The sequence below is a fragment of the Propithecus coquereli genome, unplaced genomic scaffold, assembly GCF_000956105.1.
Source record: "Propithecus coquereli isolate 6110/MARCELLA unplaced genomic scaffold, Pcoq_1.0 Scaffold643, whole genome shotgun sequence".
Lineage (NCBI taxonomy): Eukaryota > Metazoa > Chordata > Mammalia > Primates > Indriidae > Propithecus > Propithecus coquereli.
The window spans coordinates 1,064,531-1,091,145 of NW_012152430.1; the positions used below are offsets into that span (position 1 = coordinate 1,064,531).

Consider the following 26,615-nt stretch of genomic DNA (forward strand, 5'->3'; position numbering starts at 1 on the left):
GAGAGAGAGAGAGAGAGAGAGAGAGAGAGAGAGAGAGAGAGAGAGAGAGAAAAGGTGGGGAGAAGAGAGCAGGGAGATGGGGTGGCATCCCAGAGAAAGAGAAGGGGATGCCAGCAGGGATGCCAAGTGGCTCGCTGATTTTAAGGGGGACAAAGAGAAGAAAAAAATAGTGATGGCTGTCAATTGATAAAAAAAAAAAAAAGTGGCAGCAGGCAGATAAAAACTGCAAGCATGTCAAAGTCCAAGAGCTGGCTTCCTGCCTTCCTTGGAGAAGGAATTATCACAGGAGATGTGACTCTGTCCTCCAGATATGGTTGAGGCTGTTGTAAGCTGGTTCTTCTGCTGTTTACTCAGGAACTCTGTCAAAGCAGATTCTCAAAAAACAATGTTGACAGAGAGAGATTTACATCTCTTTTCTGTCCATTCAGCTTTCTTCAGAAGTGCAAAACAGAACTCCTGCAGGGTACCTGTTAGTGAAAGTACTCATAGGATTGATCTTTAACCATTACTGGGGAAATTGTAGATTAGGTATTTTCCTGTTGTTTTTGCAAGGCCGCCCCTTTCAATAATGTCAACACTTAGAAAACCCCAGAAAGTTAGAGTAACAGGCTGAGTGGGGAACCGAGCAAGGCCTTTCTGTCTAGATCCCGTTCGGCCTCTCTGAGTGTGCATTCCTTCCTTTTGGGTGCAGGGCGAGGCCCTTTTTGGAATGGGGGTTTTACAGTAAAACAAAGTAGGTCAGATAATTACTGTATGGCCAGTTTTTACACAGAGTAATTTTAGGTTTTATGGCTACTTTCAGAAAAAGGGGTTCTGGCCTTTATGACCTGCCTTGAGGGAGAGGGATTCTGATTTCCATGGCTAGATTCAGGGAAGAATTGGAACAAGAGGCAGAAGGACAAGGCAAGGTCAGAGAATATTTGCTTTTGAGGCCTTCATTTTTGTGCAGTTTTCTGAACCCCATCAACATGAGATCACTTGACTATAGACTGAAAAACCTCCAGCACCAATCCTTAGCACCTCAAACAATGACACAAAGTGGTAATATGTTTTTTTACATGAGGATCAAGATTAAGCTGTTTTAAAAACAATAGAAATAGTCTCAAAACAATCTTCGATTTGGGTGTAAACTTGCATACATGCAATATTTCTAAAGAGTAAGACTGTTTTGAGATTTTCTTTGGATTTTGACAGTCATTGACTTTTTATCTTAAAATAAATTACTATACAAAAATTAACAGTTTCAGAATTTTTTTCCCTAGGCAAAAACTTTGTTATAGCAACATAACGTACACATAACGAGCTAGCACATCAAGAGTGGACAAGACCAAGGGAAAACTAAAGCTTCCAATTTAAGCTCTTATAACTACAACTTCTAGGACAGCTTTGAAGCTCTAACAGGACTGTAATAGCAGACGATACAAAGAGTGAGTTAGAAACTCATTTTATGGCCGGGCGCGGTGGCTCACGCCTGTAATCCTAGCACTCTGGGAGGCCCAGGCGGGCGGATTGTTTGAGCTCAGGAGTTCGAAACCAGCCTGAGCAAGAGCGAGACCCCGTCTCTACTAAAAATAGAAAGAAATTAATCAGACAACTAAAAATATATAGAAAAAATTAGCCGGGCATGGTGGCGCATGCCTGTAGTCCCAGCTACTCGGGAGGCTGATGCAGGAGGATCGCTTGAGCCCAGGAGTTTGAGGTTGCTGTGAGCTAGGCTGACGCCACGGCACTCTAGCCTGGGCAACACAGTGAGACTCTGTCTCAAAAAAAAAAAAAAAAAAGAAACTCATTTTATGTGTACCTTTCCACACACATTGAAATCAGTGGAAAAAACTGTTTCTGCAGTTAGGATTAAAAGACCAAAACCAAAATATTTTCATAAACCTTTGACTATAAGTTGCTGTTTTTGTGTTCTATTTACTTGGTATTTTATTTATTCTAATTTGTGACACTTATTTTTTTTTTAAGCACACCTACATTTTTACCTAATTAAGAAACTTAAACACACAGGTATTTTTGTTGATAACTCAGGAGATTGAGCTATTATCATTAGACCAACAATATTAAATTTACCTTACTTATCAAAAATCATACAAACACAGATCATTTTGTCTTTGGCTGGGCTTATAGTCTTACGATCTTTGTGTCAAACCCTGACACCTTAAGAACATTAAAATATCCAGTAAAACCTAGCTTAAAAAAAAGTATGCTGACAATTTGAAAACATTTTTACTATTACTTTACCAATAATACTTTTTAAAAAAATAACTCAATTTATTTACCAAAGAATACTAAATTTGCAAGAACTAAAAAACCATATGGGTTTGTTTAACTAATTTATGAGCACTCCTTTATTTATAAGCCAGTCTGGAACCATGTAGGCACAAACACATAATACATGTACATACACAAAACATATCTAAACACATATACTCATATACATGCACACAAAGTTCCAATAGATTTTACTCTAGAACTCTAACTATGAGATAGTAACACAACTCACCAGTTTGTAAAAGACAACTGGATCCAAATTTCTTCTGACAAAACTGAAACTTGTTCACATGGCAAAATTTTACTTGCCCTGATAGGCAACCCAATTATGCTTGTGGATCAAAGTTTTGGATAAAGCCATTTCCCTGGCAGTTTGATAATAAAAACCCCCTTTATCCTTTTTTTTCTTCAGTCTAAAAATTAGTTTTCAATGTTTACATTTTAGCCAGAACTGACTGCAAGATCTCCAGGTAGCCTTTCAATTGCATTTATACCATAAACAACGAGTTAACTCAACATCAATAGAAAAAGTTAGCAGGTTTTGGAGTAGCCAGAAAAGAAAGAGACAGCTTGAAAGACTGGACATTTTAAGTCTATAGTGGTAGGTTGACCATTTGAGCTCTGAATTTTCCGTGATATAATCTGCCCTTTAGTAAAAACTTGTGCAAAAGAATTGGCTATAACCAGCTGGAGCCCTAGCAAACCCAGCATGCCTTTGCTAGGGCTAGTGGTCACCTCCAGTATTACCTTGTCTGTCTCTAACCACTTGACTCTGGGCAGTTCAGGAGGGGCCTGGACGGGATAGCTGGGAAATAAGACCCCTGGGATGTGACATCATTCAGAAAGGTTTTTCGTGTTTGCCTGAGATGTCCTTTTTGTGACCCAGATGGGTTACATATCCCAAAATCGTAGTGGCCCTGCTCTAAGGCCTAGGACTAGGGCGTGTAAGCTGTATTCATCCACTTGTCCCTATGTTGCCCTGGGCCCCAGGTTGCTCTTTTTGGATAATCCTGGCTCTATTGGCAAACTTGGTGACAACCTCTATTAGCATATTTCTACGGAAGGCATGGGACAGAACAGGGCTCTGGTTAAATCCATGGTAAAGCTAGCTGAGTGTTACCACAGTTCCAAGACAAGCTCTTTATGCCGTCTTTGTCTCTGGCTGAAGTATGTATGTCACAGGCAGAGGTAGAGTGGGTGTATCAGGGCATCCTGCTGCATCCCTGGGACTGACATCATCTGTGTAGACCACTTTTGATATTTGGATGGGCTGCAGCAGACCATAAGGGTGGAAGCAGCACAGATAGGCATAGCAGCAATGGGATGTTTTCCCCAGAGTTGCTGGGTGGAGTCCCACCTGCTTGCCTGTAGCTCTGCCTGGCACAGCTGGAGGTGGCACTCAGCTAGCTCATTGTCCCTGCTGGGGAGTTTTAGTCCCCCCACCTGAAGAATCACAGTGTTTCAGGGGCATACTTCAAAAGGCATGGCCACTGCTCCCTGTGTTATTCCAGCTTGAAGGCAGGGAGTCTGCCTGGTATGGAATTAACTTCCATAAATAAAGAGTCTCAAGGCTGGTAGTTTGTAGTGTGTTCTTCTTGTCTCAGGGTAGCCCCTACCAGCTATTGGAAGGAGGCTGATGATATTGGGAAAGTTGAGTTCAGGGTGAGCCAGGATTGAGGTGATGGTGAACTAGGTTTTCATTTTCTGGAATGCTGGGCTGATGGTCTCAATAACCTGACTTAGCGTTTGGCTTTGGCCTACTAGACCCTGGAAGCAGTGCCTTGTACCTTGGGGTGGGGATGGTCATGGGAGGGTGTGCAAGTGTAGGATCAGCTAGCAGCCTGTCCTTTCTTCCCCATAGTACCCAGTTTGGGGAGTGCGGGTGTGAAGTGAGGCCAGGGAAGACCCCCGCAAAGAGCTCACTGCCTGGAGCAGCAGAATTCAGGGCTGGCAAAAGCGTCGGAAGCCCAGGCTTCATCTATTACTCACAAAGGCCAGCTTTCTCAGCGAGAAGGGAGCAGTGGTGCCGGGGTCTTCTTGAGGAGTAGCCTGTGTGCTCCCTGGGATGGGGGCTGTGCCTGGCTCCTCTATGCCCTACCCTCAGGTAGATGAACCCTTCCAAGCCCAGGACAGGTGACAGCCAGTGTGCAGTGGGTGAGCAAGGGCTAATCCCAGATACTTGCTCCGTTAAGCATGCTGCTCGTTTTTCCTCAGCGCCTTGGCTGGTTATGAGAAGAATGTGGCCACCAAGGTTGGAGAGGCCTGGCAGGAGAGGCCGGGAGCCCCGAGAGGTGGCCACGGAGACCCAGCTGTACCCACGCAGCAACCTGCAGATCCCAGCACCCCAGAGCGACAGGGCAGCCCCAGCGGACCCGAGCAGCTCATCGGACTGGAGAGCTGTGGCAGCAGGTAAGGGCCGAGCTGCACTGGGCTCCTGCCTGCTAGAGCTGGCGTTTTTGTCAGGCCATGACCAGGTGGGAACTGCTCCCCTCCTTGCCAATGCCTGGCACATTGCACACCCATGTGCTTGGGCTCCTGCCCCGCGGGTGGGTCATGGTGGGGATTCCCTGGGCCTGGAGCAGTGTGGACAGGCTTCCTGTGGCTCAAATTGCTGGGATGGGGCTGCGATAGGAGAAGATGTCTGTCCCCAGGTGTAAGAAGCCCTGGCCTCCTGTGTGGGGCAGGAGGGAAGGCTGTCTCCTAGAGTACAGGTGCTCTGCAGGTGAGGGCTGTTTGGGTGTGTAAAATAGCATTGTCAGAGAATGACAGAGGGCGTGAGAGAGCGAAAAAGAGAGAAAGATTGTGAAAGAGTGACAGGGTGAAGCAGAGAGAGGTCAGAGCAAGAGGAAAGGAGCATGTGTGAGGCAGGGATGTGGGATGTGACTGGCCGTGTGTCTGTGCGTGCCAGTGTGCCTGTGACTGGAGGCGACCGTGTGGTGTGAGTGAGAGGTTTTCAAGTCCAGGCTTTCCTAAAGGCATCTGGCCAACACTGCTTGTGCCACTCAGCTACGGACACATCAGCAGCTCAGTGATTTCCGGGAGTGCAAAGGAAAGTACTTAGCACTTCTGCAGAGCAAAGCCGACGACGGTTTCTTACACAAGACAGAAATGCCAGGAGAGAGCCAAGGCTGTCACCGCCCCAAGTCAGGAGACGGTGGAGTGCAGGCGGGAGTCTGCTGTGGGGAGCAGGTGGGGCCTGTGGCTCCTCTCGCAGGGACACAATAAAAGTGGTCATCCACCCTCTTGGTTATGGGGCTTCTTATAGCACAGACTCCATAATTAGCTAGGTAGGAGGTTAGTTTGAGGGCCAGGCTCAACCGTTAGATAACAGATTTACTTATTTAAGAATATCCAATCCATCTTTGACTCCTTGGCCGCAGGCCCTGTAGGGGCCCAGTCCAAAGACACTGGGTGAACAACCGTGGGCTTCCTGCCACATCACGTGGCTCCCTGCACTACTCTGTGTTCCATGCGGTGAAGGAGAATAAAAAGTGTGGCCCATAGATGAAGGAGGAGGCGATTGGTTCTGTTTTTTCATTTTGGCTTTTGTTTTGTTTTATTTTTGCAGGTGGGTGGTGTCAGGAAAGGCTTTCTTTACCGGTAGGGTGAGGCTGGAGCTGGATTTGGAAGGCTGAGGAAGGTTTTGCCAGACAGACGTGCTGGAGAAGGCATTGCAGGTAGAGGAAACCGGAGGCTCGCAGACGCATAGATGCATGGGGAATGTGGAGTCAGGGTGGCCGCAGTGAAGGGGGTTAATTGGTGGCTTGGCAGGAAGCACCAAGAGAGTACTGAGCAGGCACCTGCTCCTGGGCTGAGGAGTGTGGCCCACATCCTTAGGGTCTGAGGGGCCACTGGTGGTTCCCATGCAGGAGAGTGCCACAGCCAGACTTGAGTCGTAGGAAGATGGCTCCACTGGCCTATGGAGGATCAGACCAGGGCAGTGTCCAACTAGACACGGCAGGAGACCATCAGGAGACTGTTTGCTGAGGCCAAGGCACAGGTGATGAGGCCACAAGTATTTCTGACTTATTAAAGGTAATGGTGAGGGAAAAGTGGCAGCCAAGGCTGCCCCCGAGATTTCATAGCTGGGCGACTGGATGATGATAAGAACTAGCTGAGAGTGAGGAGGTAGGGGGTTGCTATGCAGAGAGATGGTAAGGTCATTGGGTCATGCCTGTGGAGGATCCAGGAGTTGAGTGACGAGCCAACCCGGGGCTAGAGAGCTGGGAGTTGTTAGCTCATGGATAGTAACTGAAGGGAGTGGATGACGTTGCCTGGAGAATATCTTTGGAAGCCAGTGTGTCCAAAGCATGCATTCTCTGCTTCTCTCTGCAAGCTCCTGGGGCAGTCGTCCAGCAGGCCTTGGCTGGTGGGTAAGTTATGTGATTGAGGGATGCAGAAGAAGCCTTCCTTTGGGGCTGTACCTCTAAAGCCACCTGCTTCATCAGCTGACATTTATCTCCATTTTCTGCTCTAATTTTGTCTCAAAAAGAATAAAAAAGAGGGGAGTATTAATTATTGGTCCTCTAAAGCCCTAACTGAGTATATAAAATGAAAAGACGTAAAAATAAGAGAGGAGCAAAGGCAGATGGGCCAGAAATCTGAAAAATAATATTGAAGGGTCTTGAGGAGGAAGAAGAGCTGCAGAGAGGTACTGAGAAGGGAAATTTTGGATAAATGGAAGAATCAGGAAAATGTGCAGTCGTGGAAACCCAGCCAGGCTGAGCTAACTTTCCAGCGTGCTGTGGACCCTGAAATAGGCCCGTGAGATCTGGCAAAGTAGAACTTGTGACAGCCTTGAGGGAAGCAGGTTGGGAGGGTGGGTAAAGGGGATAGTTGTATTATGGCGGATTGAGGAGGGAGTGGGAGATGAGGAGGCACAGTTGATGGTGCACAGCTCTCTAAAATTGGCTATGAATGACGGATGTGGGAGGGGTGAGCTGCAGGATGATGGGGAAGGTTTTCTATAGGTGAAAGCAATGTGTGCATGTTAGGTACATGCTAGGGAGAGCATGCCTACATGACAAGTCCCTGATGAAATCCTTGGGCTCTCAGTCTCTCATGAGCTACCCTGGTCGACAGCATTTCACACACGTTGTCACAACTCACTGCTGGGAGAATTAAGTGCATCCTGTGTGGCCCACTGGGAAAGGACTCCAGAAGCTTGTGCATGACTTCCTTTGTCTCTTGTGCTTTTCCTTTCGCTGATTGTGCTTTGTATCCTTTCACTGTAATACACCATAGCCATGAGCACGACTATGTGCTGTGCCCTGTGAGTTCTCCTCGTGAATCTCAAAACCCAGTGGTGGTCTTCGGGACCTCTGGCACAGAGGGGCAGGATTAGATCTTTATACCATAATAAGGACTTTAGACTTTCTCTTGAGGACAAAGAGGAGCCAGGACGGTTTGAACCAGGGGAGTGGTATGGCAAGAGCCGTGCTTTGGAGTGGGCTCTCCGGTGGCAGTGAGAAGAGTGGACTTCAAGTGGGCAGAGTGGAGGCGAGCTAGGAAGTGGTTGTAGTCCCCCACGTAAGAAACGGAGGAGATGGAGCCAGAGAGAACTGTAAAATAAGTAGAATGGACCCAGAATTAGGGGACACCTAAGACTTGGGGGAGCAGTGAGGGATAGGGAAGTATCAATTCAGAAAGCCACATTTTGGGTAAAGTGACTGGGTGGAGTGTGTGACCCCTCCTGGCCCAGGTGGTGAGCAAAGTATCTCCAACCTGCTGCTATGCCACCTGGAGCCAAATGAGCAAGTGCCCAGTCTGTGGAGATACTGAGCTGACGAGGGTGCCTGAGGCAAGGCTCCGGCTCTCAGGTAGAGGCTCTGCCCAGGCTGGGCTGGGTGGATTGTGTGGCACCCTGTGCTGTGTTTCTGAGGTGGGCAGCAGCACTCGGTGAGGGCCCTTCCTCTCTTCCTCCTAGTGGTCCAAATCCTGAGATGTGAGATGTGACTGTGGACAAGTCCCTTTTCCAGGTCTGCTGGGTTCCCTATTTCCGGTCTTTGGGTCTGGTAGCATGGTGTCTCAGTAGACTAGGTTCATCAGGAAGGGTAAACTATGCTGGGCACCTGATGGGCAGCATTTGGAGTCTGTGGGCTGGAATTAAGGCCCACTTACTGTTAATAGTCCCAAGTAGCCAGCCGTCCCTCAGCACCAGTCTGGGCATGCCCCCAGAAGAAAGCCACAGGGTGAGTCTTCCTAGTGGATGAGGCTCAACTAGCTTGGGATTCCAGGAAGGGAAGAGACAGGCAGAGTGGGCACCTGCAGAGATGGAGACAATGATAACAGCAGAATTGTGAGGGAGAGTGGATGGAGGATAGGAAAAATCCTTGTCAGCATTACAGAATGTCTGAACTGACCAGGTTAGGATCTTTGAGAGCCCAGACAGAATAGGTGATTCTCATGGGTGGGCCGGTTATTATTTCCTATGGGGACAGTTGGTATGATCCAGCAGGAAAGGACCACAGGGCAATCAGTGCTAAGGGTAAAACCCTAAACTGTGGGAGATGGAGTTTTTCATCAGTTTAGCAAGCTTTAACTTTAATAGTCCCTTAGTTCCATTATTTCAAATGACTGGGATGATAAAGACAATGTAATCTGGGGGATAAAGGAGGAACTCGTTGGATTTCTTGAATGACTTTACCAGTGAAATGGATTCCTCAGTAACTTCAAAGAACCAGTAGAATTCCCCATATGGGGAGTGTTTGTTCTAACAAAAGTTTAGCAGCAGTGGTGGCAATAACCCTTTTCTATAAGGGAAAGCTTCAAGCCAGTGAAAGAACATACATATGGTAGTATAACATAACAATGAGATGTGGGAGCTGAATAAAATCAAATTGGCAATGAAAAAAGGTCCTAAACATCTGCATATTAACAAAATTCCATAGATAAACGATGTGAATTTCCAATTGAAAACCACAGGCTTAGAATACACTGGATATGAATTAAAGAAGTAAAATTGTGACCAAGTTAACATTTTAAAAAATAATTGAAATTATGACTGATAATATTGTATTGTTGTTGTCTAATATAAGTCAAAGCAGCTCTGGGACTCTGATAAATAGGAACATATCATGGGCATTGAGGGTGCTGAAAAATCTCTAGGAATCTTAAATAATTTCTGAAATATTTATGTTAATAGCATTTTACCCATTAAAATTAATTTAGGGGAGGCTTAGTATTTTTTTGGATTTGACAATGCTTCCAATGCAATTTATACAATAGTAAATAAAACTATTTTTCGCACTTCTCTTGTTATAAGGTGAAAGAATAAATCGTTTGGGATTTTCCAGGGAACTTCTGGGAAATCCCAAAGTCAGTTTTAGGTGTAAAATACATTTAAGATTTGATTTTGGGAAGGTAAAATGTTAAAAGTTGTCAGGAGGCCTTGAACATTTGATTAAATAAGAGTATAGGTTATTGAGAAATAATACTTGGTTTTCTATTCAATCGAAGTGATAAAAATTTTAAAGTAAACATAGGAGGTAAAGTGATTGTAAAGAATCTTAGCTCCTTTAAAATTAAAAGGACTTTTAAAAAACAATTAAGGAGATGATAAAGTCAACATAAAGATAAGGCATTATAGTATTTTGATAAGACACAAAATCTTTGCCTTTTAGGCAGATTACTCAGAAGGAAAGACAGACCATTTATATCCTTTTATTAAGAGCAGACCAATGATCCAAGAAAATTTTGTTATTTTAACAGAGAAACCCAAATTTTAGTTTTACACCAGTATATTTGATACTAGAGCTCTTTTTTGAAAATCTTATAGACTCAATAAATTTTAGTTAGTTTTAACCATGAAAAATAAAATTTTCGATGAACCTTTTATAACTTTTTAATATTTGTTTACTTTTTGTCTTACGTATTTTTTGGAACCATTAGTTATTTTAATTTAGGATAAAACTATTCTGTTTTTCCTTAATAAAAACTTATTTTGCATACTTTGCATACAAAATTGTTTCCTTTTGACATGAGTACTTTTAGTAGTCTCCTTTGTGTACATATATATATATATATTGACTATAATTTTTAACCATTAATAACTTCTATCTTACAGAGAAAACAAAGAGGTAGGTAATATTGAACTATCGTACACCAGCATTTTATAGGAGACTAGTAAATGTTATGAATATACATCTTATAACTTTTTCTAGTTATATACTTTTTATAGTATAATTTTTCAATGTGAACAATGAACATATTTTAAAAATCCAAATATAGTCTCACTGTACCATAAAAATAAGAAGCAAAAAGTATATAAACCTAAAATTAGGTTTAGTAACTGTTTATTTTATCATTCTTAGAAATGATGTAGGTATTTAACAAATATTTATAAGTTAATTTAATTTAGCATGTCTAAGGTTTTAAGTTACCAAAAAGATCTTGGGAACTGTCTTTAAGGTGACATTATAAAACATAATTATTGTTGAAACAAAGTTTACCAGAATAATGACTCAATTTAGCTAAAAGCAAATTCACATTTTTATAATCATAAACATCTAGTAGATATAATACTAGCTTATTTGACTAGTAAACCTGTTTAAGTTTAGGAAGAATATACCCAAGTAGAATAAAAATATATGCTTGTATTATATGTAATACTGATAACTCAGACAACATAGTTGTCTGTTAAACTAACAATATTAAATTAATCTTGTTTGCCAAGGATTTACCTAAATTCTGTGAACTTGAATTTTAAAAATTTGGGTAGTTTTTATGAGAATACTTATTTGTTATTTACACTGAAAGTATTAGAAGTTGTTTCTTAACTTATGAGAGTTTTAGGATTTTTTAATTTATGTAAGTGCTTATTTATCTCTAAGTCAATTAGAATAGAGGATAAGGGATTTTGTAAATTAATTTATTAATACTATCTGGGGGAAGGGAAATATTACACATATATCTCTCACATACACACACATAAACATACAGACAGACACAAATAGAGGTCTTATTTTTTTAATTCTAGATTTTCAGCCAGCAGTCAGGCATAAACACAGAAATGCAAAACTCACTGTTTCATATAAAAAAGTTGGTTTAGGCCGGGCGCGGTGGCTCACGCCTGTAATCCTAGCACTCTGGGAGGCCGAGGCGGGCGGATTGTTTGAGCTCAGGAGTTCGAGACCAGCCTGAGCAAGAGTGAGACCCCGTCTCTACTAAAAAAAATAGAAAGAAATTAGCTGGACAACTAAAAATATATAGAAAAAAAAATTAGCCGGGCATGGTGGCGCATGCCTGTAGTCCCAGCTACTCGGGAGGCTGAGGCAGGAGGATCGCTTGAGCCCAGGAGTCTGAGGTTGCTGTGAGCTAGGATGACGCCACTGCACTCCAGCTAGGGCAACAGAGTGAGACCCTGTCTCTAAAAAAAAAAAAAAAAAAAAAAGTTGGCTTCCATTTTTGACCCACCTTTAAATTTTGACCAGGATTGTGTTTCTAGCAGATGGAACAGGTCGGGGTTACCTGTTCTATGAGAAGGCTAAAGCATCCCATCAATATTGATAAAGGAGACTTGTAAGATTTTCTTTTGCCCTGATGTGTAATCTTATAGAAGCTGCAGACTAAATTTTGGGTGAGGGACAGAAGAGTCACCAAGTGGGTGTCTCCAAAGCCCATCTGAATAGATACAATATCCAAAGTGTTTCCAATTAGCTTTTGCATCGTCAGGTGGTTGCTTTTGAGCTCCCTGAGCCCATGGAGAGCCCCTGACAGCAGGGAGAGCTAAAACTCTAGTGACTATGGGCAGTCGAGGGGGCTGAGTGGGAAGGGTGGATAGAGGGATGCAGGAGGTAGAGGTGTTGAAGAGGGAGAGATGGAAGGATTCAGGGAGCTGAAGGGAATGTCCAAGGTGGTGAAAAGGAGGGAGGAGGGACGGGGGTGGGTGATGGAAAGGGAGAAATCTTAGATGAGCCGGTTTGAGGCGATCCCAAATTTCCCAAGGAGGTCACAGAAGTTCCAAATTATCCTTTGTGAAATTTTGCCTTTTGGGGGAGACACTGTACAGAATGAGTGCCATAGGAGCAGAGCATGTAGTCAGCAAAGGAGGAGGCAGAGGAGCAGCACCTGGTAGATTGAGAGTTATCCATGTGAAGAGGAGGTTCAAGTAGAGACAGGAGACAGGCTGGACAAACAATCCCACTAGAAAGTTCCACACACAATCCTCATCTGGTAACCAAAGGGGGTTTCTCTGTGCAATCCTCACTGATGAGCTGAAGGGCTTGTCCTGTGAAATCCTTAGACAAGGAGTCAGGACAAACAACAAGGCTTCACAGAAAAGGTGGGAATTTCCCACTGGAGAGTCAGGGAGTAAATCCCCACTTGAGAAGAACCAAGAAAACTTCTGTCCAGGAAGATTCTGGTTCAAACTGAAAAGAGCCAGGAAGAGTCCTGCTCAACAGGAAGAGTCAGGGGTTAAATCCCTACTCAAAAAGAGTGAAGAAGACTTCTGTCTGGGAAGATTCTTGCTCAAACTGAAAAGAACTGGAAAGAGCTCATGTAATAGAATCGAAGTAGCTCTGTCTGAGTCATGGAACCAGAAAAAAGTATCAAATAAAAACAAATACGGACTTAGATAAGGACCGATTTTATTTTAAGACTTGTAGTAGGAATAACGCTGCAATCTCAGGATTTGCAAGTATTATAAAATCAAACAGAAAAAGACTTTTAAAAAAATTCTGCTATGAAGAGGTAAGCAGAGATAGCAGCTACTTTTAAGGAGGAGGTAGGCAGGCAAAGGGAAAACCGATTAGCATGGTTTGACCAGAAATGGTCTCCCGGTGGTTAGCCCATTCTCAGGATAAGCTGATAAGTGGGGCATTTTCTGCATTTTAGCACTTGCTTAAGCAGAAGCTAGCAAAGTTCAGGGGCCTGTGAGGAGGAGAGAAGCCTGCCTGACATTTGGTCAAGGCAAAGGAGAGTGTAGAAAATAGACAATTGTAAACAATTGGTCAACCTCCAGGCAATAACCCATCCTGGGTTTCTGGCCTAAGACTCTTGAGAAACAAGGAGGAACATAGCTGGAAGAAGCAGCAGGCTTGCCTGTGTGTGGTTCCACCCAGTAGCCTTATTGCACCTCTGCCACTTTCTAGAACTCAGCATGTTCCAAACCATTTTTCTCAACACACTCTCACCAAAACCAACCAAATAAGCAAAATAATTGATGCACTAACTGCATCACCCACTGTGTTCCTCATCTCAGAAAATGGCATCACTATTCACCTCGTTTGGGGCATATTAAGTGCCAAACCTATGAGACATGTAAGAGGTGAGGTCCTGGAGGCAGAAGCATAGACAAATGGGACTGGAACTTAGGGGTGAGGTCTGGACTAAAGGTACACATTTGGGAGTCCTCTGTATGTCAATGGCAATTGAAGCCACGGGAATGGGTAATATTGTTCCCAGAGTATGCATGAAGTGAGAAGAGAAGAGGTAGAGGGCAGAACCCTAGAGGAGCACCCATATTAAGAGGTAGGGCAAAACAAGAGGAACCTGTCAAAGAGATGAGTAAGGAGTGGCCAGAAAAGTAGGAGGCCAACCAGTGTCTGCTGTGGAAGGAAAAAACAGAAGAGAAAAGGGAGAGTTGGCAACTGTACCAGTTAACTGGACTTAGCCACAAAAATGTCTAGAAGAGTGGGATGGTGTGATAAAGCAACCTCACCCCCTCCCAATGGTTTGTTGCCACCTAAGACAAGGACAGAAATTGAGAGTATTTATAAACTTTTATAACACTTTGACATTGTAAGGGCATCCAAGCCTGTAATCAGTTGACTGTTCAGGTTAAATAGGGTAGAGACGAGTTGCGTGTTGTGGTGAGTCACATGGTTTGGGAGCTGTGCTGTAAGACCAAATGTCAGTCCCAGACAGATGGGGGAAGGGAGGTTATTCAGCATATAGTTTGAGAAGCACTAATAGCTTCTGTGGAATGTTGATGGTAAGAAGGGAATGAAAAGGTGACAAGAGTGGGTGCAGACAGCTCTTTAGAGAGTTTGGGCGTTGGGAGGGGAAGAGAAGTGGCTGGGGTGAGGTACGGGGACTTAAGTTCAGAGAGACTTTTTATTAAATGAGACGTTTAAGTGATGATCCCCGCCCCTGCTTCTACCTGACCATTATCCCTAGGTTTAGAGACGCCAGAAGCGTAGCGACGATCACGTGATCACGCTGAGCCGTGGGGAGGGGGCAACGAAGTTCTATCCTGACTGTCATTTATTAGTTACAGGCGGACCCTCACCCCAGCTTTTACATCTGTAAAAAGGGGATAAAAGTGCCATTGCTTTGTAATAATAGCTGTGACTACTTCACAATTAAAACGACAAGAAGGTTCCAGCTGTGAAAACAAAGCAGCCACAATACCTGCGCGACAGCGTACCTGCGCCTACGATGCGCAGGGATCGTGCGCGCCGCCATTTCCTGCACCCGCGGGCTCGGGCCGCGGCGCCCGCCGGGAAATGAGCCCATCAACAAACAAAATGGCTGTCTCTGGGAGATCGGCGCTGGCGGGTCTTCTGCAGCAGTCCCGGCGCCGGCCTTGAGTCGGCGCTCGAGGATAACAAATGGCTCTGGGCCTCTCATTTTGGCCGCGCCCTAGAAATTTTGGGTTCTCATGGCCCTTCCCCCTTTTCGTGAAGTCAACGGCTCCTTGGAGAATTTAGCGAGCACCACGTGCCTGCTTTCTCTCTCTCGCCCAAACCAAGCCCGCCAGGACAGCCTGGGGGAGAATCCCCTCCCCAGATTGCCAGGGTGCACAGGTCTTCCTGAGCACCGTGGCCGGGGGAGAAGACTGGATGGTTTAGGTTTGTCTAGATCGGACAGATGGGCTGGAGGCGGAAAAGGGATGGAGAAAGGAGGGATGGCAGTGGGAGGAGGGGGACTGGAATGCTAGTGTGTTTGCAGCCAGGAAAAGACTTTGTCTTTTAAGACCTTGTTGAAGTCCTCAGATGACTTTGCCTTCTTCAGCAAGAAGGGAGTAGCAGTGCTGGGGGTCCTTCTAAGGAGTAGCCTGTGTGCTCCCTGGGGTGGGGGCTGTGCCTGGCTCCTCTATGCCCTACCCTCAGGTAGATGAACCCTTCCAAGCCCAGGACAGGTGACAGCCAGTGTGCAGTGGGTGAGCAAGGGCTAATCCCAGATACTTGCTCCGTTAAGCATGCTGCTCGTTTTTCCTCAGCGCCTTGGCTGGTTATGAGAAGAATGTGGCCACCAAGGTTGGAGAGGCCTGGCAGGAGAGGCCGGGAGCCCCGAGAGGTGGCCACGGAGACCCAGCTGTACCCACGCAGCAACCTGCAGATCCCAGCACCCCAGAGCGACAGGGCAGCCCCAGCGGACCCGAGCAGCTCATCGGACTGGAGAGCTGTGGCAGCAGGTAAGGGCCGAGCTGCACTGGGCTCCTGCCTGCTAGAGCTGGCGTTTTTGTCAGGGCCATAACCCAGGACAAACACTAGACGCTAGGCTTACCTGTTACCCTCTGCAGGTGTGAGAGGCTAGGAGCCAGAAAGAAGCAGACCAGAAACCAGCATCCCAAGGGTAGGGTCTCCATGGGTTTCAGAGACTAAGCCTGGCACAGAGAAGGTGCACAGATAACCATGTTGTTCAGCAGCCACTTGGAGCTTGAAAACCTGGGTCAGGGGAGGGATATGGGGTGCTTTTGCCATTCATGGAGATGGAAGGTCTCTGAGGAAGGTGTACCATGGTGTGGATGGGACTTGCTACCAGAAATAAAGGCTTTACCAGTTGGATGACCTTTTCCACTGCCATCACCATCAGGATGGCTGTGCATTTGGTCAATAACTTGCCTCCACCGTGGTAACCTAGGGTTGTGCAGTGGTTGCACGAAGTTAGCAGTGGCCTGAGGAAACGGGCTGTGAGTTTTCTGAGAGAGGCCAGGGACCAAGGAGGAGCAGGGCAGTAGGGAACAGACAGCACCAGCCCCTTAAGGTGGTTTGCTGTGAGCAGCTCAGGTCTCCCAAAGTGGTAAGTGTTCTGGCGCCTAACCTCTGAAGAGCAGTGCCTGTTCACATCAAATCACGATGTTTGCAGTAGCTGTGAGAACTTTCCAATTTTGAAACTCTAGATGACTTGTACAATATTTTTTCACATTTGAAAATAATGTTTTTAAAGACAATCTTGTAGCAGATGATACACCATCCTGAAACATTTTGTTGTTTCTCATTTCCAAAAATTCATGGAAAGTTGAAGTGGAAACAGTGTAGTTTCCAAGGGCTTCTTAGCCCTCGCATCTGTGTGGGCAGGACAGAGAGGACAGGAGAGCATGTCATGATTTGATGACATTCTCCCCATTCCTACCAGGTCAACTTTATTTTCATCTCTGTGATGAAACTTTCTGGCTCCCACATCTAGCTTCAGTCCCTAGGAACCCACCCTTTGGCTCCTGTACTGGCAGGACATGTAGTAGAGGCTTCCCATCCAAGGAAGGACTTGCCTTATTCTCAAAGTTTCCTTATTTCTGGTGCTTCATGGCAATTTTCCTGTCCCCTTATCTGATTTTGAGCGTGTGCCTTGCTCTGACTTCTGTCCTCCCTCTGTGTCCCAGTTCCAGGTCATTTTCTTGACCAGCTCTCCCTCTTGCCTCATCTTGCCTCTGCCAATCAAGTATTCTAGCTCTGCCATCACCCTCCTACCATGATCCATTGCTTTGATTTGGTGGCCTCAGGAACAGGGCGAGGAAAAGGCTGTTCTAGCTTCATCTTTCCGAGGAACTCAGCAAAAGAGATGTTTGCTGACCTCTTGTATTCCTCAGCCTGGCTCTGGTCTCTCAAACCTGACAGATAGGATGCATGCCTGGGTGTCCCCCTGGCCGTTTTCTGTGTGAGGCCAGTAGCCCTTCCCTTATCACCTCTTAGAGTCACAGTCGATGATGGTGAAGGAAGGTGTTCTTGCCTATTAGGAGGTCCCTTTGCTCTTCAGAGATCTTTTCCCAAAGCAGCCATGTTTGGGAATAGCCACGAACCAGGGGACACTGCCTAGAAGTGATACATACACGGTGAGCACAGTGGCCAGGGCCCCACCCACCTGCCCTGAGAGAGCACACTGTCCATCCCTGAATAAACGTGGTATGATAATTGTTAGCGCTGCTGCGTGCTGAGAACATGCAGGCACCGTTCTCCATGCTTTATGTGGAGTCACCCATTTAATTTTCACAGCAACTCTATGAGGGAGGTACTATTATTATCATCTCCATTTTACAAGTGAGAAACGGAGGCAAGTGAAGGTTAAGAAAGTTGCCAACAGTTATTGAGCCAGGAGGTGGCCTAACCAGGATTAGAACTGGGGCTGTCAGAGCCCAGAGCCAGTAGTGTTAGTCCTTGTGGTCTGTACACTGCTCCTCCATATGTGATAAGCCCAGAAAAGAAAGAAACCAGGTGCTCTGATGGAGAGGAGCTGGGGCAGAAGCTATTGTAGCTCAGGTGGGTGGGAAAAGCTTTTCTCTTGAGGAGGGGACAGTTCAGCTGACACCTGAAACACCTGGAGGAGTCTGCCTTGTGAAGAACCTGGGAAGAAGCAATGTGGACAACGGAGGGGGAGGAGGGCCTGAAAGATGGGCCCTGTGGTTGGAGGGTAGGAAGTGAGGTGAGCAGGGGGCAGGAGGTGGGCCCTGTAGGGTCTTGAAGGCCAAGGAGAGCTGCTCCTCTTGGGGAGCACTGCACGGCTCCTGTTGCTCACATTGCATTCCTGGGGGGATCTCCAGGGAATTTTTTTTAGAGACAGGGTCTTGCTATGTTGCCCAGGCTGGCCTCCAACTTCTGGGCTCAAGAAGTCTTCTTGCCTCAGCCTCCTGAGTAGCTCCAGGGTACTTTTTTTACCTTGCCCCTTCAGTTCTGCTGTCCCCTTGACTATTCAGCTGACACAGATCAAAGGATGCCAGACACTTGCTAGTTTTCCAATCAGCAGCAGATCTTATTTCCTTCCTCTCACAGTCAGCCCCCTTCTCGCTCCTTGCCTCTGCACTTTATCCCCATCTGTCTTTCCAGGTTCCTATGGGGCCTCCTCTCCCATCCAGCCCCCCTCCTCCAGTCTCCATGGCGTATTTCTGTGTCATAGGGTGATGAAAGAAGAGGCACAGGGTGATTGTGTGCCTTGAGACAGGGTGTCTCACATAGCCAGCAGTGGGAGGGCAGGACCTCAGGAAGGGCTTCCCAGAGGAGGAGGTGGTATTATCTGCAAAGGCATGAGAGAGAGCTTGGCACATCCAGGGGAGCTGCAGGCCAGTCTGTATGGCTTGAGCTTTGGTCACATGTGACATAGTTTGAGACTGTGAGGTAGGAGAGCTCAGCAGGTGCTAGATCCCCTTCCCCACTCTTAAGCTAGCCGAGGTCTTGGACACTGGATTGTCTGACAAGGAAGTGATACCCTAGAGCCTGGGCCAGGTCGGGGCAGCCATATGCAGGGTGTGATCTGGGCGGGCAGCATGTTGGAGAGAAGCCAGAATCGGCCCAGGGCAGTGTGCACCCACAGCATGGGCCTGAGGCCGCTAGAGAGTGGACAGACCTGAGTTGAATGGGACAAACAGAACATAATGCCCTGAGCTGCAGCGGGCAGCTGTGGCAGCTTTTGGTGTGGGGCTGTGGCCTGGGGGCAGGTAGAGTGAGAGCCAGCAAGGGTCTGGCCAGAGAAAGGCCTGTGAGCTGCCTAGGAGGTCAGATTCCAGGCCAAGGGCCATATGCTGCGGCTGAGGTGTGGCGATTCAGGAAAACCAAGATACCTGTCAGTCTCCTGCTTCTTCTGGTAGCAGATGCCTTCCAGACTGAGATGCATACTTTCAGTGCGACTTTCCTTTCAGTGTGACTTTCCTTATGGTGCGATCTGGGCCATGTCTCAACCCACCTAGCCTGGGTTTTCTTACCTGTAAAGTGAGAAGTTCCATTCATTGATCTCCAAGTAGCCTTCAGGAGCAAAAGCTCGGTGACTTGCAAGTGTTGTTTCAAAAACACCAGCACCATTTAAACCCTTGGAAGTGGCAGTGTCGGGAGTAAGGCTCAGAAAAGCCTGTCTAACCCTGGAAGATGTCAGTTCTTAGTGTTGACACGCTCACCCCCACCTCCATTTCTTTCAGGGTGAGAAGCCCCTCAAGCTGCATGGTGACTGTTACTGTCACTGTCCCTTCTGAGCAGCCTCACAGTTATATTCCAGCCCTGCCAAGTGAATTGGACTCCAGCTCGACCACGTAAGGAAGGATACCTAGCAACCTGGGGGATGTCTGGGCACAGAGTGGCTCCCCCATTTTCCCCTTGGGAGTAAAGGACTCAGCTTTTGTTCTGTGTTGCTTCTGCTCTAGAGCCTCCCCAACTCCTAGCAGCCCTTTGGCCAGGGGCTCCCATCATACAGTATTAGTCCCTGATATAAACTCTGATTTGCTGGCCTGGACATAGTCTCATCACACCCTCACCTCATTCACCCTATCCCAATAGAAGCTGAGGTGGCATTCCTCGGGCATTAGTGGGTGTTGGCCTTTGCTAATGTCCCCATGGAACGTGTCTGGGAAGGCCAAAAGCCCATGAAGGCCAGGCCTGTGCCTGTCCCTCTCACATGCTCCCATGCGCACTGCTTTCCCTGCCCTTCTGTCCGCCTTTTCGGGTGCAAGGAGGGGTGCTACTGCAGGGAGGCTACTGAGTGGGGTATGTGTTGAGGGGGGATCTGAGGGGACCTCCACGGACATCAGGTCAGCAGGCTGGAGTATACAGCATGAAAAAGGGGGCCAAATTTGGAGCCATGCTGAGCCCAGTGTGACGCAGACTTTGTTTTCAGTGCTGCCAGGGGCCTGTCCAGGATGAGGTGACTTCTAGGCCTCTGGAACTCCAGGAATGAGAAGGGAGAGGTTAGGTTTGGAATGGAGATTGCACAGTAGCTGAGGCCTCTGAGGAGGCCCCAGGTGGCAAGGACTGACAGTCTAGAATTAAGGCTTGGAGGATGTTCTGGTTGTGGGTGGAGGGGAAAGAAGGCACAGCCACAGACGAGGGATTCAGGAGCAGAAGTCCAGGCGTCTAGGAAGAGGGTGGGAACACAGAGGTCTGCATCAGTTGCAGGGAGCCTCTTGCTAGGGCTCTCAGTCCAGACACAGCAAGCTGCACCCATGGGCTGGGATGTCAACCCAAGTCCACCACAGCTCCCTCTGCTGCTGCCCCGGAAGCTGATGCCTAGAGTCTACCAGCCCCTCTGCCCAAGGCCTTCCCATGAGCTTCTTTACTTCCTTGAAACCAAGCAGGGGTACCCTAGCCCTGAACCTCTTCTGTGGGCCAGGCCCAGTCCCCTGGAATCTTCCAGTGTACCCTTTGTGTTCTGCTCTGCTCCTTCTACAGTAAAGCGATTCTCTTTGTGAAGGAGTATGTCAATGCTAGCGAAGTGTCTTCTGGGAAGCCGGCATCTTCACACTATGGCAGGTAAGAGCAAGTCCCAGATCCGTCCGTGTCATGGCCTTCTCTTTCCAGGCCCCATTTTGCCCTCATCCTGCACCCCTAGTACCTTGTCCAGGACTTGGCCCAGAGTAACTTGCGGGGAATTGTTTGTTAAATGGATGAGTGATATAATTGCCCTCTGATGTGATTTCTGCATTTTTAGGTGTTCCACCTAATTGTGTGCCTTTGAGTTCTTCCTAACGGTTAACTCATCCTGCACTCCACTTGCAGCGCCATCCCGTTTTGCCTGCCTTTGTTGCTTTCTTTGTGAAATCCTGACAGCATCTCCCTTTAAAGAGTTGGCAGGGCCTTTAGGGACCCTCTAGTTGATTCCATCTCATTTCAGATCACAGGGCTCTTCTCTTGAGCCCCCATGCTCTTTCTGGCATGCCAGGCTGCCTCATCTGAAACACACACATGACTGGAGTCCCTGATACATGCATGACTTTTAACTGATCATCTCTTCCCCTGCTTGTTTCTTAGTGCCATATGGAAGGGTACCTCTGTGTCACACCAGTGCACTCCTACCTTCCAGATGGGGTCCCTCAGGGGAAATTTTTGTGACACGTCAGCCCACTGCTAGGATGAGGATTTTAGTAACGTATAGGAGCATCCCAGGCTTAGTTCAGGATTAGGCCTCTGGGGCTTCTGGACTGGCTTTCACTGGTGCTGTGCAGTGATGAGCATGGGCATGGGGGTCACATTCCAGCCTCAGTTCAGCCTCTGCTGTTTGGGTCTTTTGGGGCAAGATACTCAACCTCTGTGAGCCTCAGTTTCATCATCTGTAACCCCTTAGGGGAGTTTTTCTCAGCAGCTTTACTGAGCTATAATTCACCCTTTAAAGCATGCAATCCAGTGGGGTTTGGTATATTCACAGAGTTGTGCAACCATCACTACTGTTCAATTCTAAAACATATTCATCACCCCAAAAAGAAACCCCAGACCCATTAGCAGCCCCCACATCACCACCCTTAGCCCCTGGCAACCACTCATCTATTTTCTGTCTCAATAGCTTCATTCAGGGAGGTTTGGAGATTAGAAATATGTGAAACCTTTGGCACACCCATGAAATCTGTCATTGCCATCTAGTATTTGCCTCTATGAGAGTCACTTGGCAAAATTGTGTCTATCTCCTGGTCTCCTCCCAGTCCCACCACCCTGTTAAATTTAATTCTTAGACTCTGACAATTAAATTTATTTTAAAATTGAATTTAATTTTTAGTCAAACTGTTGTCTTATGAAAAAACAGTAGCCTTTTTTTTTTTTTTTTTTTTTTTTTTTGAGACAGAGTCTCACTGTGTTGCCCGGGCTAGAGTGCCGTGGCATCATCCTAGCTCACAGCAACCTCAAACTCCTGGGCTCAAGCGATCCTCCTGCCTCAGCCTCCCGAGTAGCTGGGAATACAGGCATGCGCCACCATGCCTGGCTAATTTTTTTTTCTATATATTTTTAGTTGTCCAATTAATTTCTTTCTATTTTCAGTAGAGACGGGGTCTCGCTCTTGCTCAGGCTGGTTTCGAACTCCTGAGCTCAAACAATCCACCTGCCTCGGCCTCCCAGAGAGTTAGGATTACAGGCGTGAGCCACCGCGCCCGGCCAGTAGCCTTTCTTTATCGGGCAGTGAGAATTGCATGGTCCAGTGTGTTGCTCAGAAGAAGTTAGGACCTGAACTCACACCTTATCCCAAGCATGACCTTGGGCAGGTCACTTACCCTCCGAGCAGTTTTCCTGACAATCTTATGGGGCCACAACACAGCTCCTGGGAGGAAGGAACCTTCGATAATGGGTATCCCAGGACTCATAGCTAGTCACCCTTCCCTGCCAATATTTTTGTTTAATCACCAGTTTTTGTTATAAAAAGTGAAGATGCAAAAAGGAAAAAGAAACCAGAAACCACACCTCTCTCCTAATCCCAGTCTGAAACTGAAGCACAGGTATTATGTCAGCATGTTCCCTTCTTTCTTCCCATTCCCGGTGTCTGATTTCTGCTGTGAATGGGTTCCTGGTGACTGTCACATTGTAACATAGGTGGGAAGAAGAGCTCTGCTCTTTTCCTATTGATCGGTGCAACTGAGGGTCCTCCTGGCCACCTCACGCTCGTCATCTCCCTCATTGTGATGGGTCTTCTTTGCCCCCATCGAAGGGCTCTTCTCGAAGAGAATCACACCTTCTTGGCATCAGCCTTTATGGCACCAGGTGCCATTTAGGATGATGGATGGCAGCCTGCAGTGTAGAGTCATGTCTCAGCTATGGCCCCAGGGTTAATTAGGAAAGTGTTCTCTGAACATGACTGTAACAGTGATCTGCTCCCATCTTTTGCCCTCCTCTTCCCCACACACTCCCTGCAGTGTCAGCAGCATTGAGGACTCGTTTGACATGGAGAAGAAACCGCCATATGACAGCACCCCGTACTCTGAGAGGTATGTGTACTTTTTTTTTTTTAACCAGGGAGCTTGCAGTTCTACAGAGGAGAAACAGCTCAGGAAAATGTCCACACTAAGTCTGTCTGCTTTTGTCTGCTGCTTTGCAGTTTCCAATCTGTTTGCAGATCTGTCACACAGTGCAGGACAATGCTATGGGGTGGTGCTTCCCTCATGGGAATGTCACACTTGTGGCAATTAGAGCTTTGAACCCAGCTAAGGCCAGAGGATAGACACGAAAGGCTACTGAGAAGGGAAGTGGTGGTGTCTGAAAGCCCAGGGGCCTCATGTCTGTGCAGAGGCCCTTTGGATTAGTACCTAACTGATTACTTAATTAACTTGCAAATCTGACCAGAAGTAAAAACTGAAAAAAAAAAAAAAACAACTACAAAAGATTGGTGGGTAGAAAATGAAGAAAAATGCTATTATCAAGAAGCCAGAAAAGACACAGAGCTAAGAATGCACAGTGGTATGGGGATGTTAAATTGAATGAAGGGGCAAGAGAACACCTCATTCGGTTTTTTGTTTTTTTTTTTTTTTTTTTTTGAGACAGAGTCTCACTTTTTTGCTCCGGCTAGAGTGAGTGCCGTGGCATCAGCCTAGCTCACAGCAACCTCAAACTCTTGGGCTCAAGCAAACCTTCTGCCTCAGCCTCCCGAGTAGCTGGGACTACAGGCATGCGCCACCATGCCCGGCTAATTTCATATATATATATTTAGTTGTCCAGCTAATTTCTTTCTATTTTTTTAGTAGAGACGGGGTCTCACTCTTGCTCAGGCTGGTCTCAAACTCCTGAGCTCAAACGATCCGCCCGCCTCAGCCTCCCAGAGTGCTAGGATTACAGGCATGAGCCACCGCGCCCAGCCTCCTCATTCAGTTTTGAAAGCTGTCACTAGACGATGTCACAGTCATAGGATCTTAATGACGAAGAAGTCCTATTTTAAAATATTGGAATGGGGAGAAAAGAGTCTTAGAGATTGAATTCACTCAGGTTGCTGTGAAGGAAACAGGTCTGGACAGAATAGGCAACATGCCTTACGTCACACAGTGAGTCAGTGGCAGAGCCAGGAGTAAACTCCAGGGCCCTGACTGCTTCCAGGTAGGGATGTTTCTACTCTGCCATCTGGCTTCTCATTAATCAAGACATCTAAATTCCTGTGGATGACATTCAGAGGCCAAAGCTAGATTGGGGAAAAAAGGAAGGAAGTGAGAGGGTTAAGATGAAGGGAATCCCACCAGGCCCCAAGGGCAAACAGGTAGAGGGGAAGATAAGCAGAGCAGGGCAGGGGAGTCCGCTCCATATGGCTGAAGAAACAGCCAGGTATCTGGATCCTGGGCAACCACAGATCACTTGGTGAGTCACATCACCAGATGATGTCTTAGCAGAGAAGGACAGGTTGGTCCGAAACCTGAGAGCTAACCAGTTATGTAGGAGCAAATGAAATGAGGCATCCTCTTCCAGATAACCTGGGGACCCCCTGTACATTGTGCAACTCCTGAATCCAGACTCAGACCTTACTGATCATTGCTGGGCTTAAAGGAAGGAACTGGACAACACCAGTCACTTGGGCACATACATGCACAGGCACAGAGAACAACCGTGGGCTGGAATTGGGCGTGGTAGAGAAGCAGGAGGGGCAGGGCTGCGCTGAGGGCAGGAGTCTAGCACTTCTGCTGTCAGAGTGAGTTCTGGGCCAACAGCAGGATGGCATCTGAGCCCTAGCTGTCTGTGGTAATTTTGGGCCCTCCTAGGGAGCTAATGTGGATCTAGGTTGGTAGCACCACCCTTGGCTCCCATGAGAAGCAGATCCAAATCTCTGGAGGAAAGCACCTGGTTTCAGCCTATAGGAGAAGGCACTGGTCTTCCTGCTCTGCAAGGGAATGGGCCCCAGCAGATATGCTAGGCAGAAGGGCAGGGAGAGCCAAGCTACCTAAAACAGGTATCACATCAAGCTGTGCACACATACTGCGGGGAGTTAGCTACGCTCCCAGCAAAAAATCGGGTCCCTTAGGTAGGGGTCATCACAAAGGATAAGAAAATAATAGAAAATGGAAAATAATAGAAATGAAAGAATACACAGAGACAAAGGTATAGTTTTATAGATTTATATAGATAAAAGGCAAAGTGGGGGTACTCAGGGGTTCTTACGATATCCCCGTCAATCGTAAGGCCACGAGTGAAGTTTTACATGGGTATTTATAGGTACAGAGATCGGTTGCTAGGGGTAACAGATTTACATAGTAACAGGTAGTTTGTTTTAGGTTAAAAGTATTTCAGAAGGCTTCTATAGATCGCTTAACTAACTCTGGTTACAAAATCTTTCAAGGACAAACTTCTAAGTTCTAAGATAAAGCTATCACTTAACAGAAGGATTAAACAGAGATACAGTGGCTCCATGTTTCTTTATCTAGTTATTGCAGATAGAGACAGGTCATCAGAAGTCAAGCAGGAACTGTCCCTTGGGCTAATTGTTTTTAGCTGCAGGTATCTGTCTCTCAGACGGACACTCTTTGATCAGCTCTCATCCCGTGATTCCATGTAGACCTTGCTTTGTCCTTCAAAGCAGGCGAGAACCACAGGTTTGAGACTGCAGCGTCACCTTGGAAAGCAGCTGCTACTGACCTTTGAGATGCCCTCCTGAGGTGGAGCAGCTTTTGATATGCAAACTAACACGTTCACATATTCCTTCAGGGCAAAGCCCTGCAAAACTCCTGAGATCATTTCTGTCTCTAATATAGTAATATTAATTTATGGAGCAACAACATACTACACGGCGTAGGGCAAAGATACGTGACTGGTTTTGGAGACAATGCAAAGGTCTATGGAGGCTGAGAACTGGTCTGGCCCAGGGCTATGCTGCCAATTGCACACCAAAGAAAAGGATGGCAGGCTGGGGGTGAAGTCTGTGTGCCAGCCCGACCACCAGGCTCTTGTTTCTTCACCTCACAGAACAACTGGAGGGATCTGTACTTACTGCAACCGTGAGATCCGAGACTGTCCAAAGATTACCCTAGAACATCTTGGCATCTGCTGCCATGAATATTGCTTTAAGGTAAGAAAGAGGGTGCTGCTAAGAACATACTGTAGAGTGCAGGAGCCTTAACAGGCTCAGAGAGTGTGGAGAAGGCTTGATCTCTGTATACAATTGCACACAATCTTGGAGGCTTTGCAGAACTGGGAGGTGAATGAGCTCCCAAGTCCAAGGGTGTGAATGAGCATTAGTGATTCGATGTGCTTAGTACTGTAGGGAGACAAAAGCAGTCTTCTAGGGAAAGACTCTTCCTGTTAGAGGGCCAACAAATGCATAGGCCTTGGGGCAGGCACACCAGAGTGTTCTAGCCTGTGTGGCTGGAATGGCATGAAGGGAGGGGGATGGATTAGATCACGTAGGCCTTGGAGGACACAGACTTTAAATTTTATTCTAAATGCAATTGGAACCTACTAGAAAGTTTGGCTGGGGGACTGACAGGTCTGATTTGTGCTTTTCAAAGGATCTTTCTGGCTCTGAGGTGA

General features: G+C 46.8%; 1 protein-coding gene across 7 annotated transcripts in view; it reads left to right on the plus strand.

Moving 5' to 3' along the window:
* ZNF185 (zinc finger protein 185 (LIM domain)) overlaps positions 1–26,615 on the plus strand; it is a 55,461-nt gene that overhangs the window by 24,402 nt on the left and 4,444 nt on the right. For all 7 annotated transcript variants that reach the window (XM_012659953.1, XM_012659951.1, XM_012659954.1 and 4 more), the window contains 6 exons: positions 4,489–4,683; positions 15,440–15,634; positions 19,343–19,453; positions 20,586–20,666; positions 23,030–23,101; positions 26,052–26,154. In XM_012659953.1, coding sequence (XP_012515407.1) covers positions 4,489–4,683; positions 15,440–15,634; positions 19,343–19,453; positions 20,586–20,666; positions 23,030–23,101; positions 26,052–26,154 — 757 coding nt within the window. The remainder of the gene's footprint in view (positions 1–4,488; positions 4,684–15,439; positions 15,635–19,342; positions 19,454–20,585; positions 20,667–23,029; positions 23,102–26,051; positions 26,155–26,615) is intronic.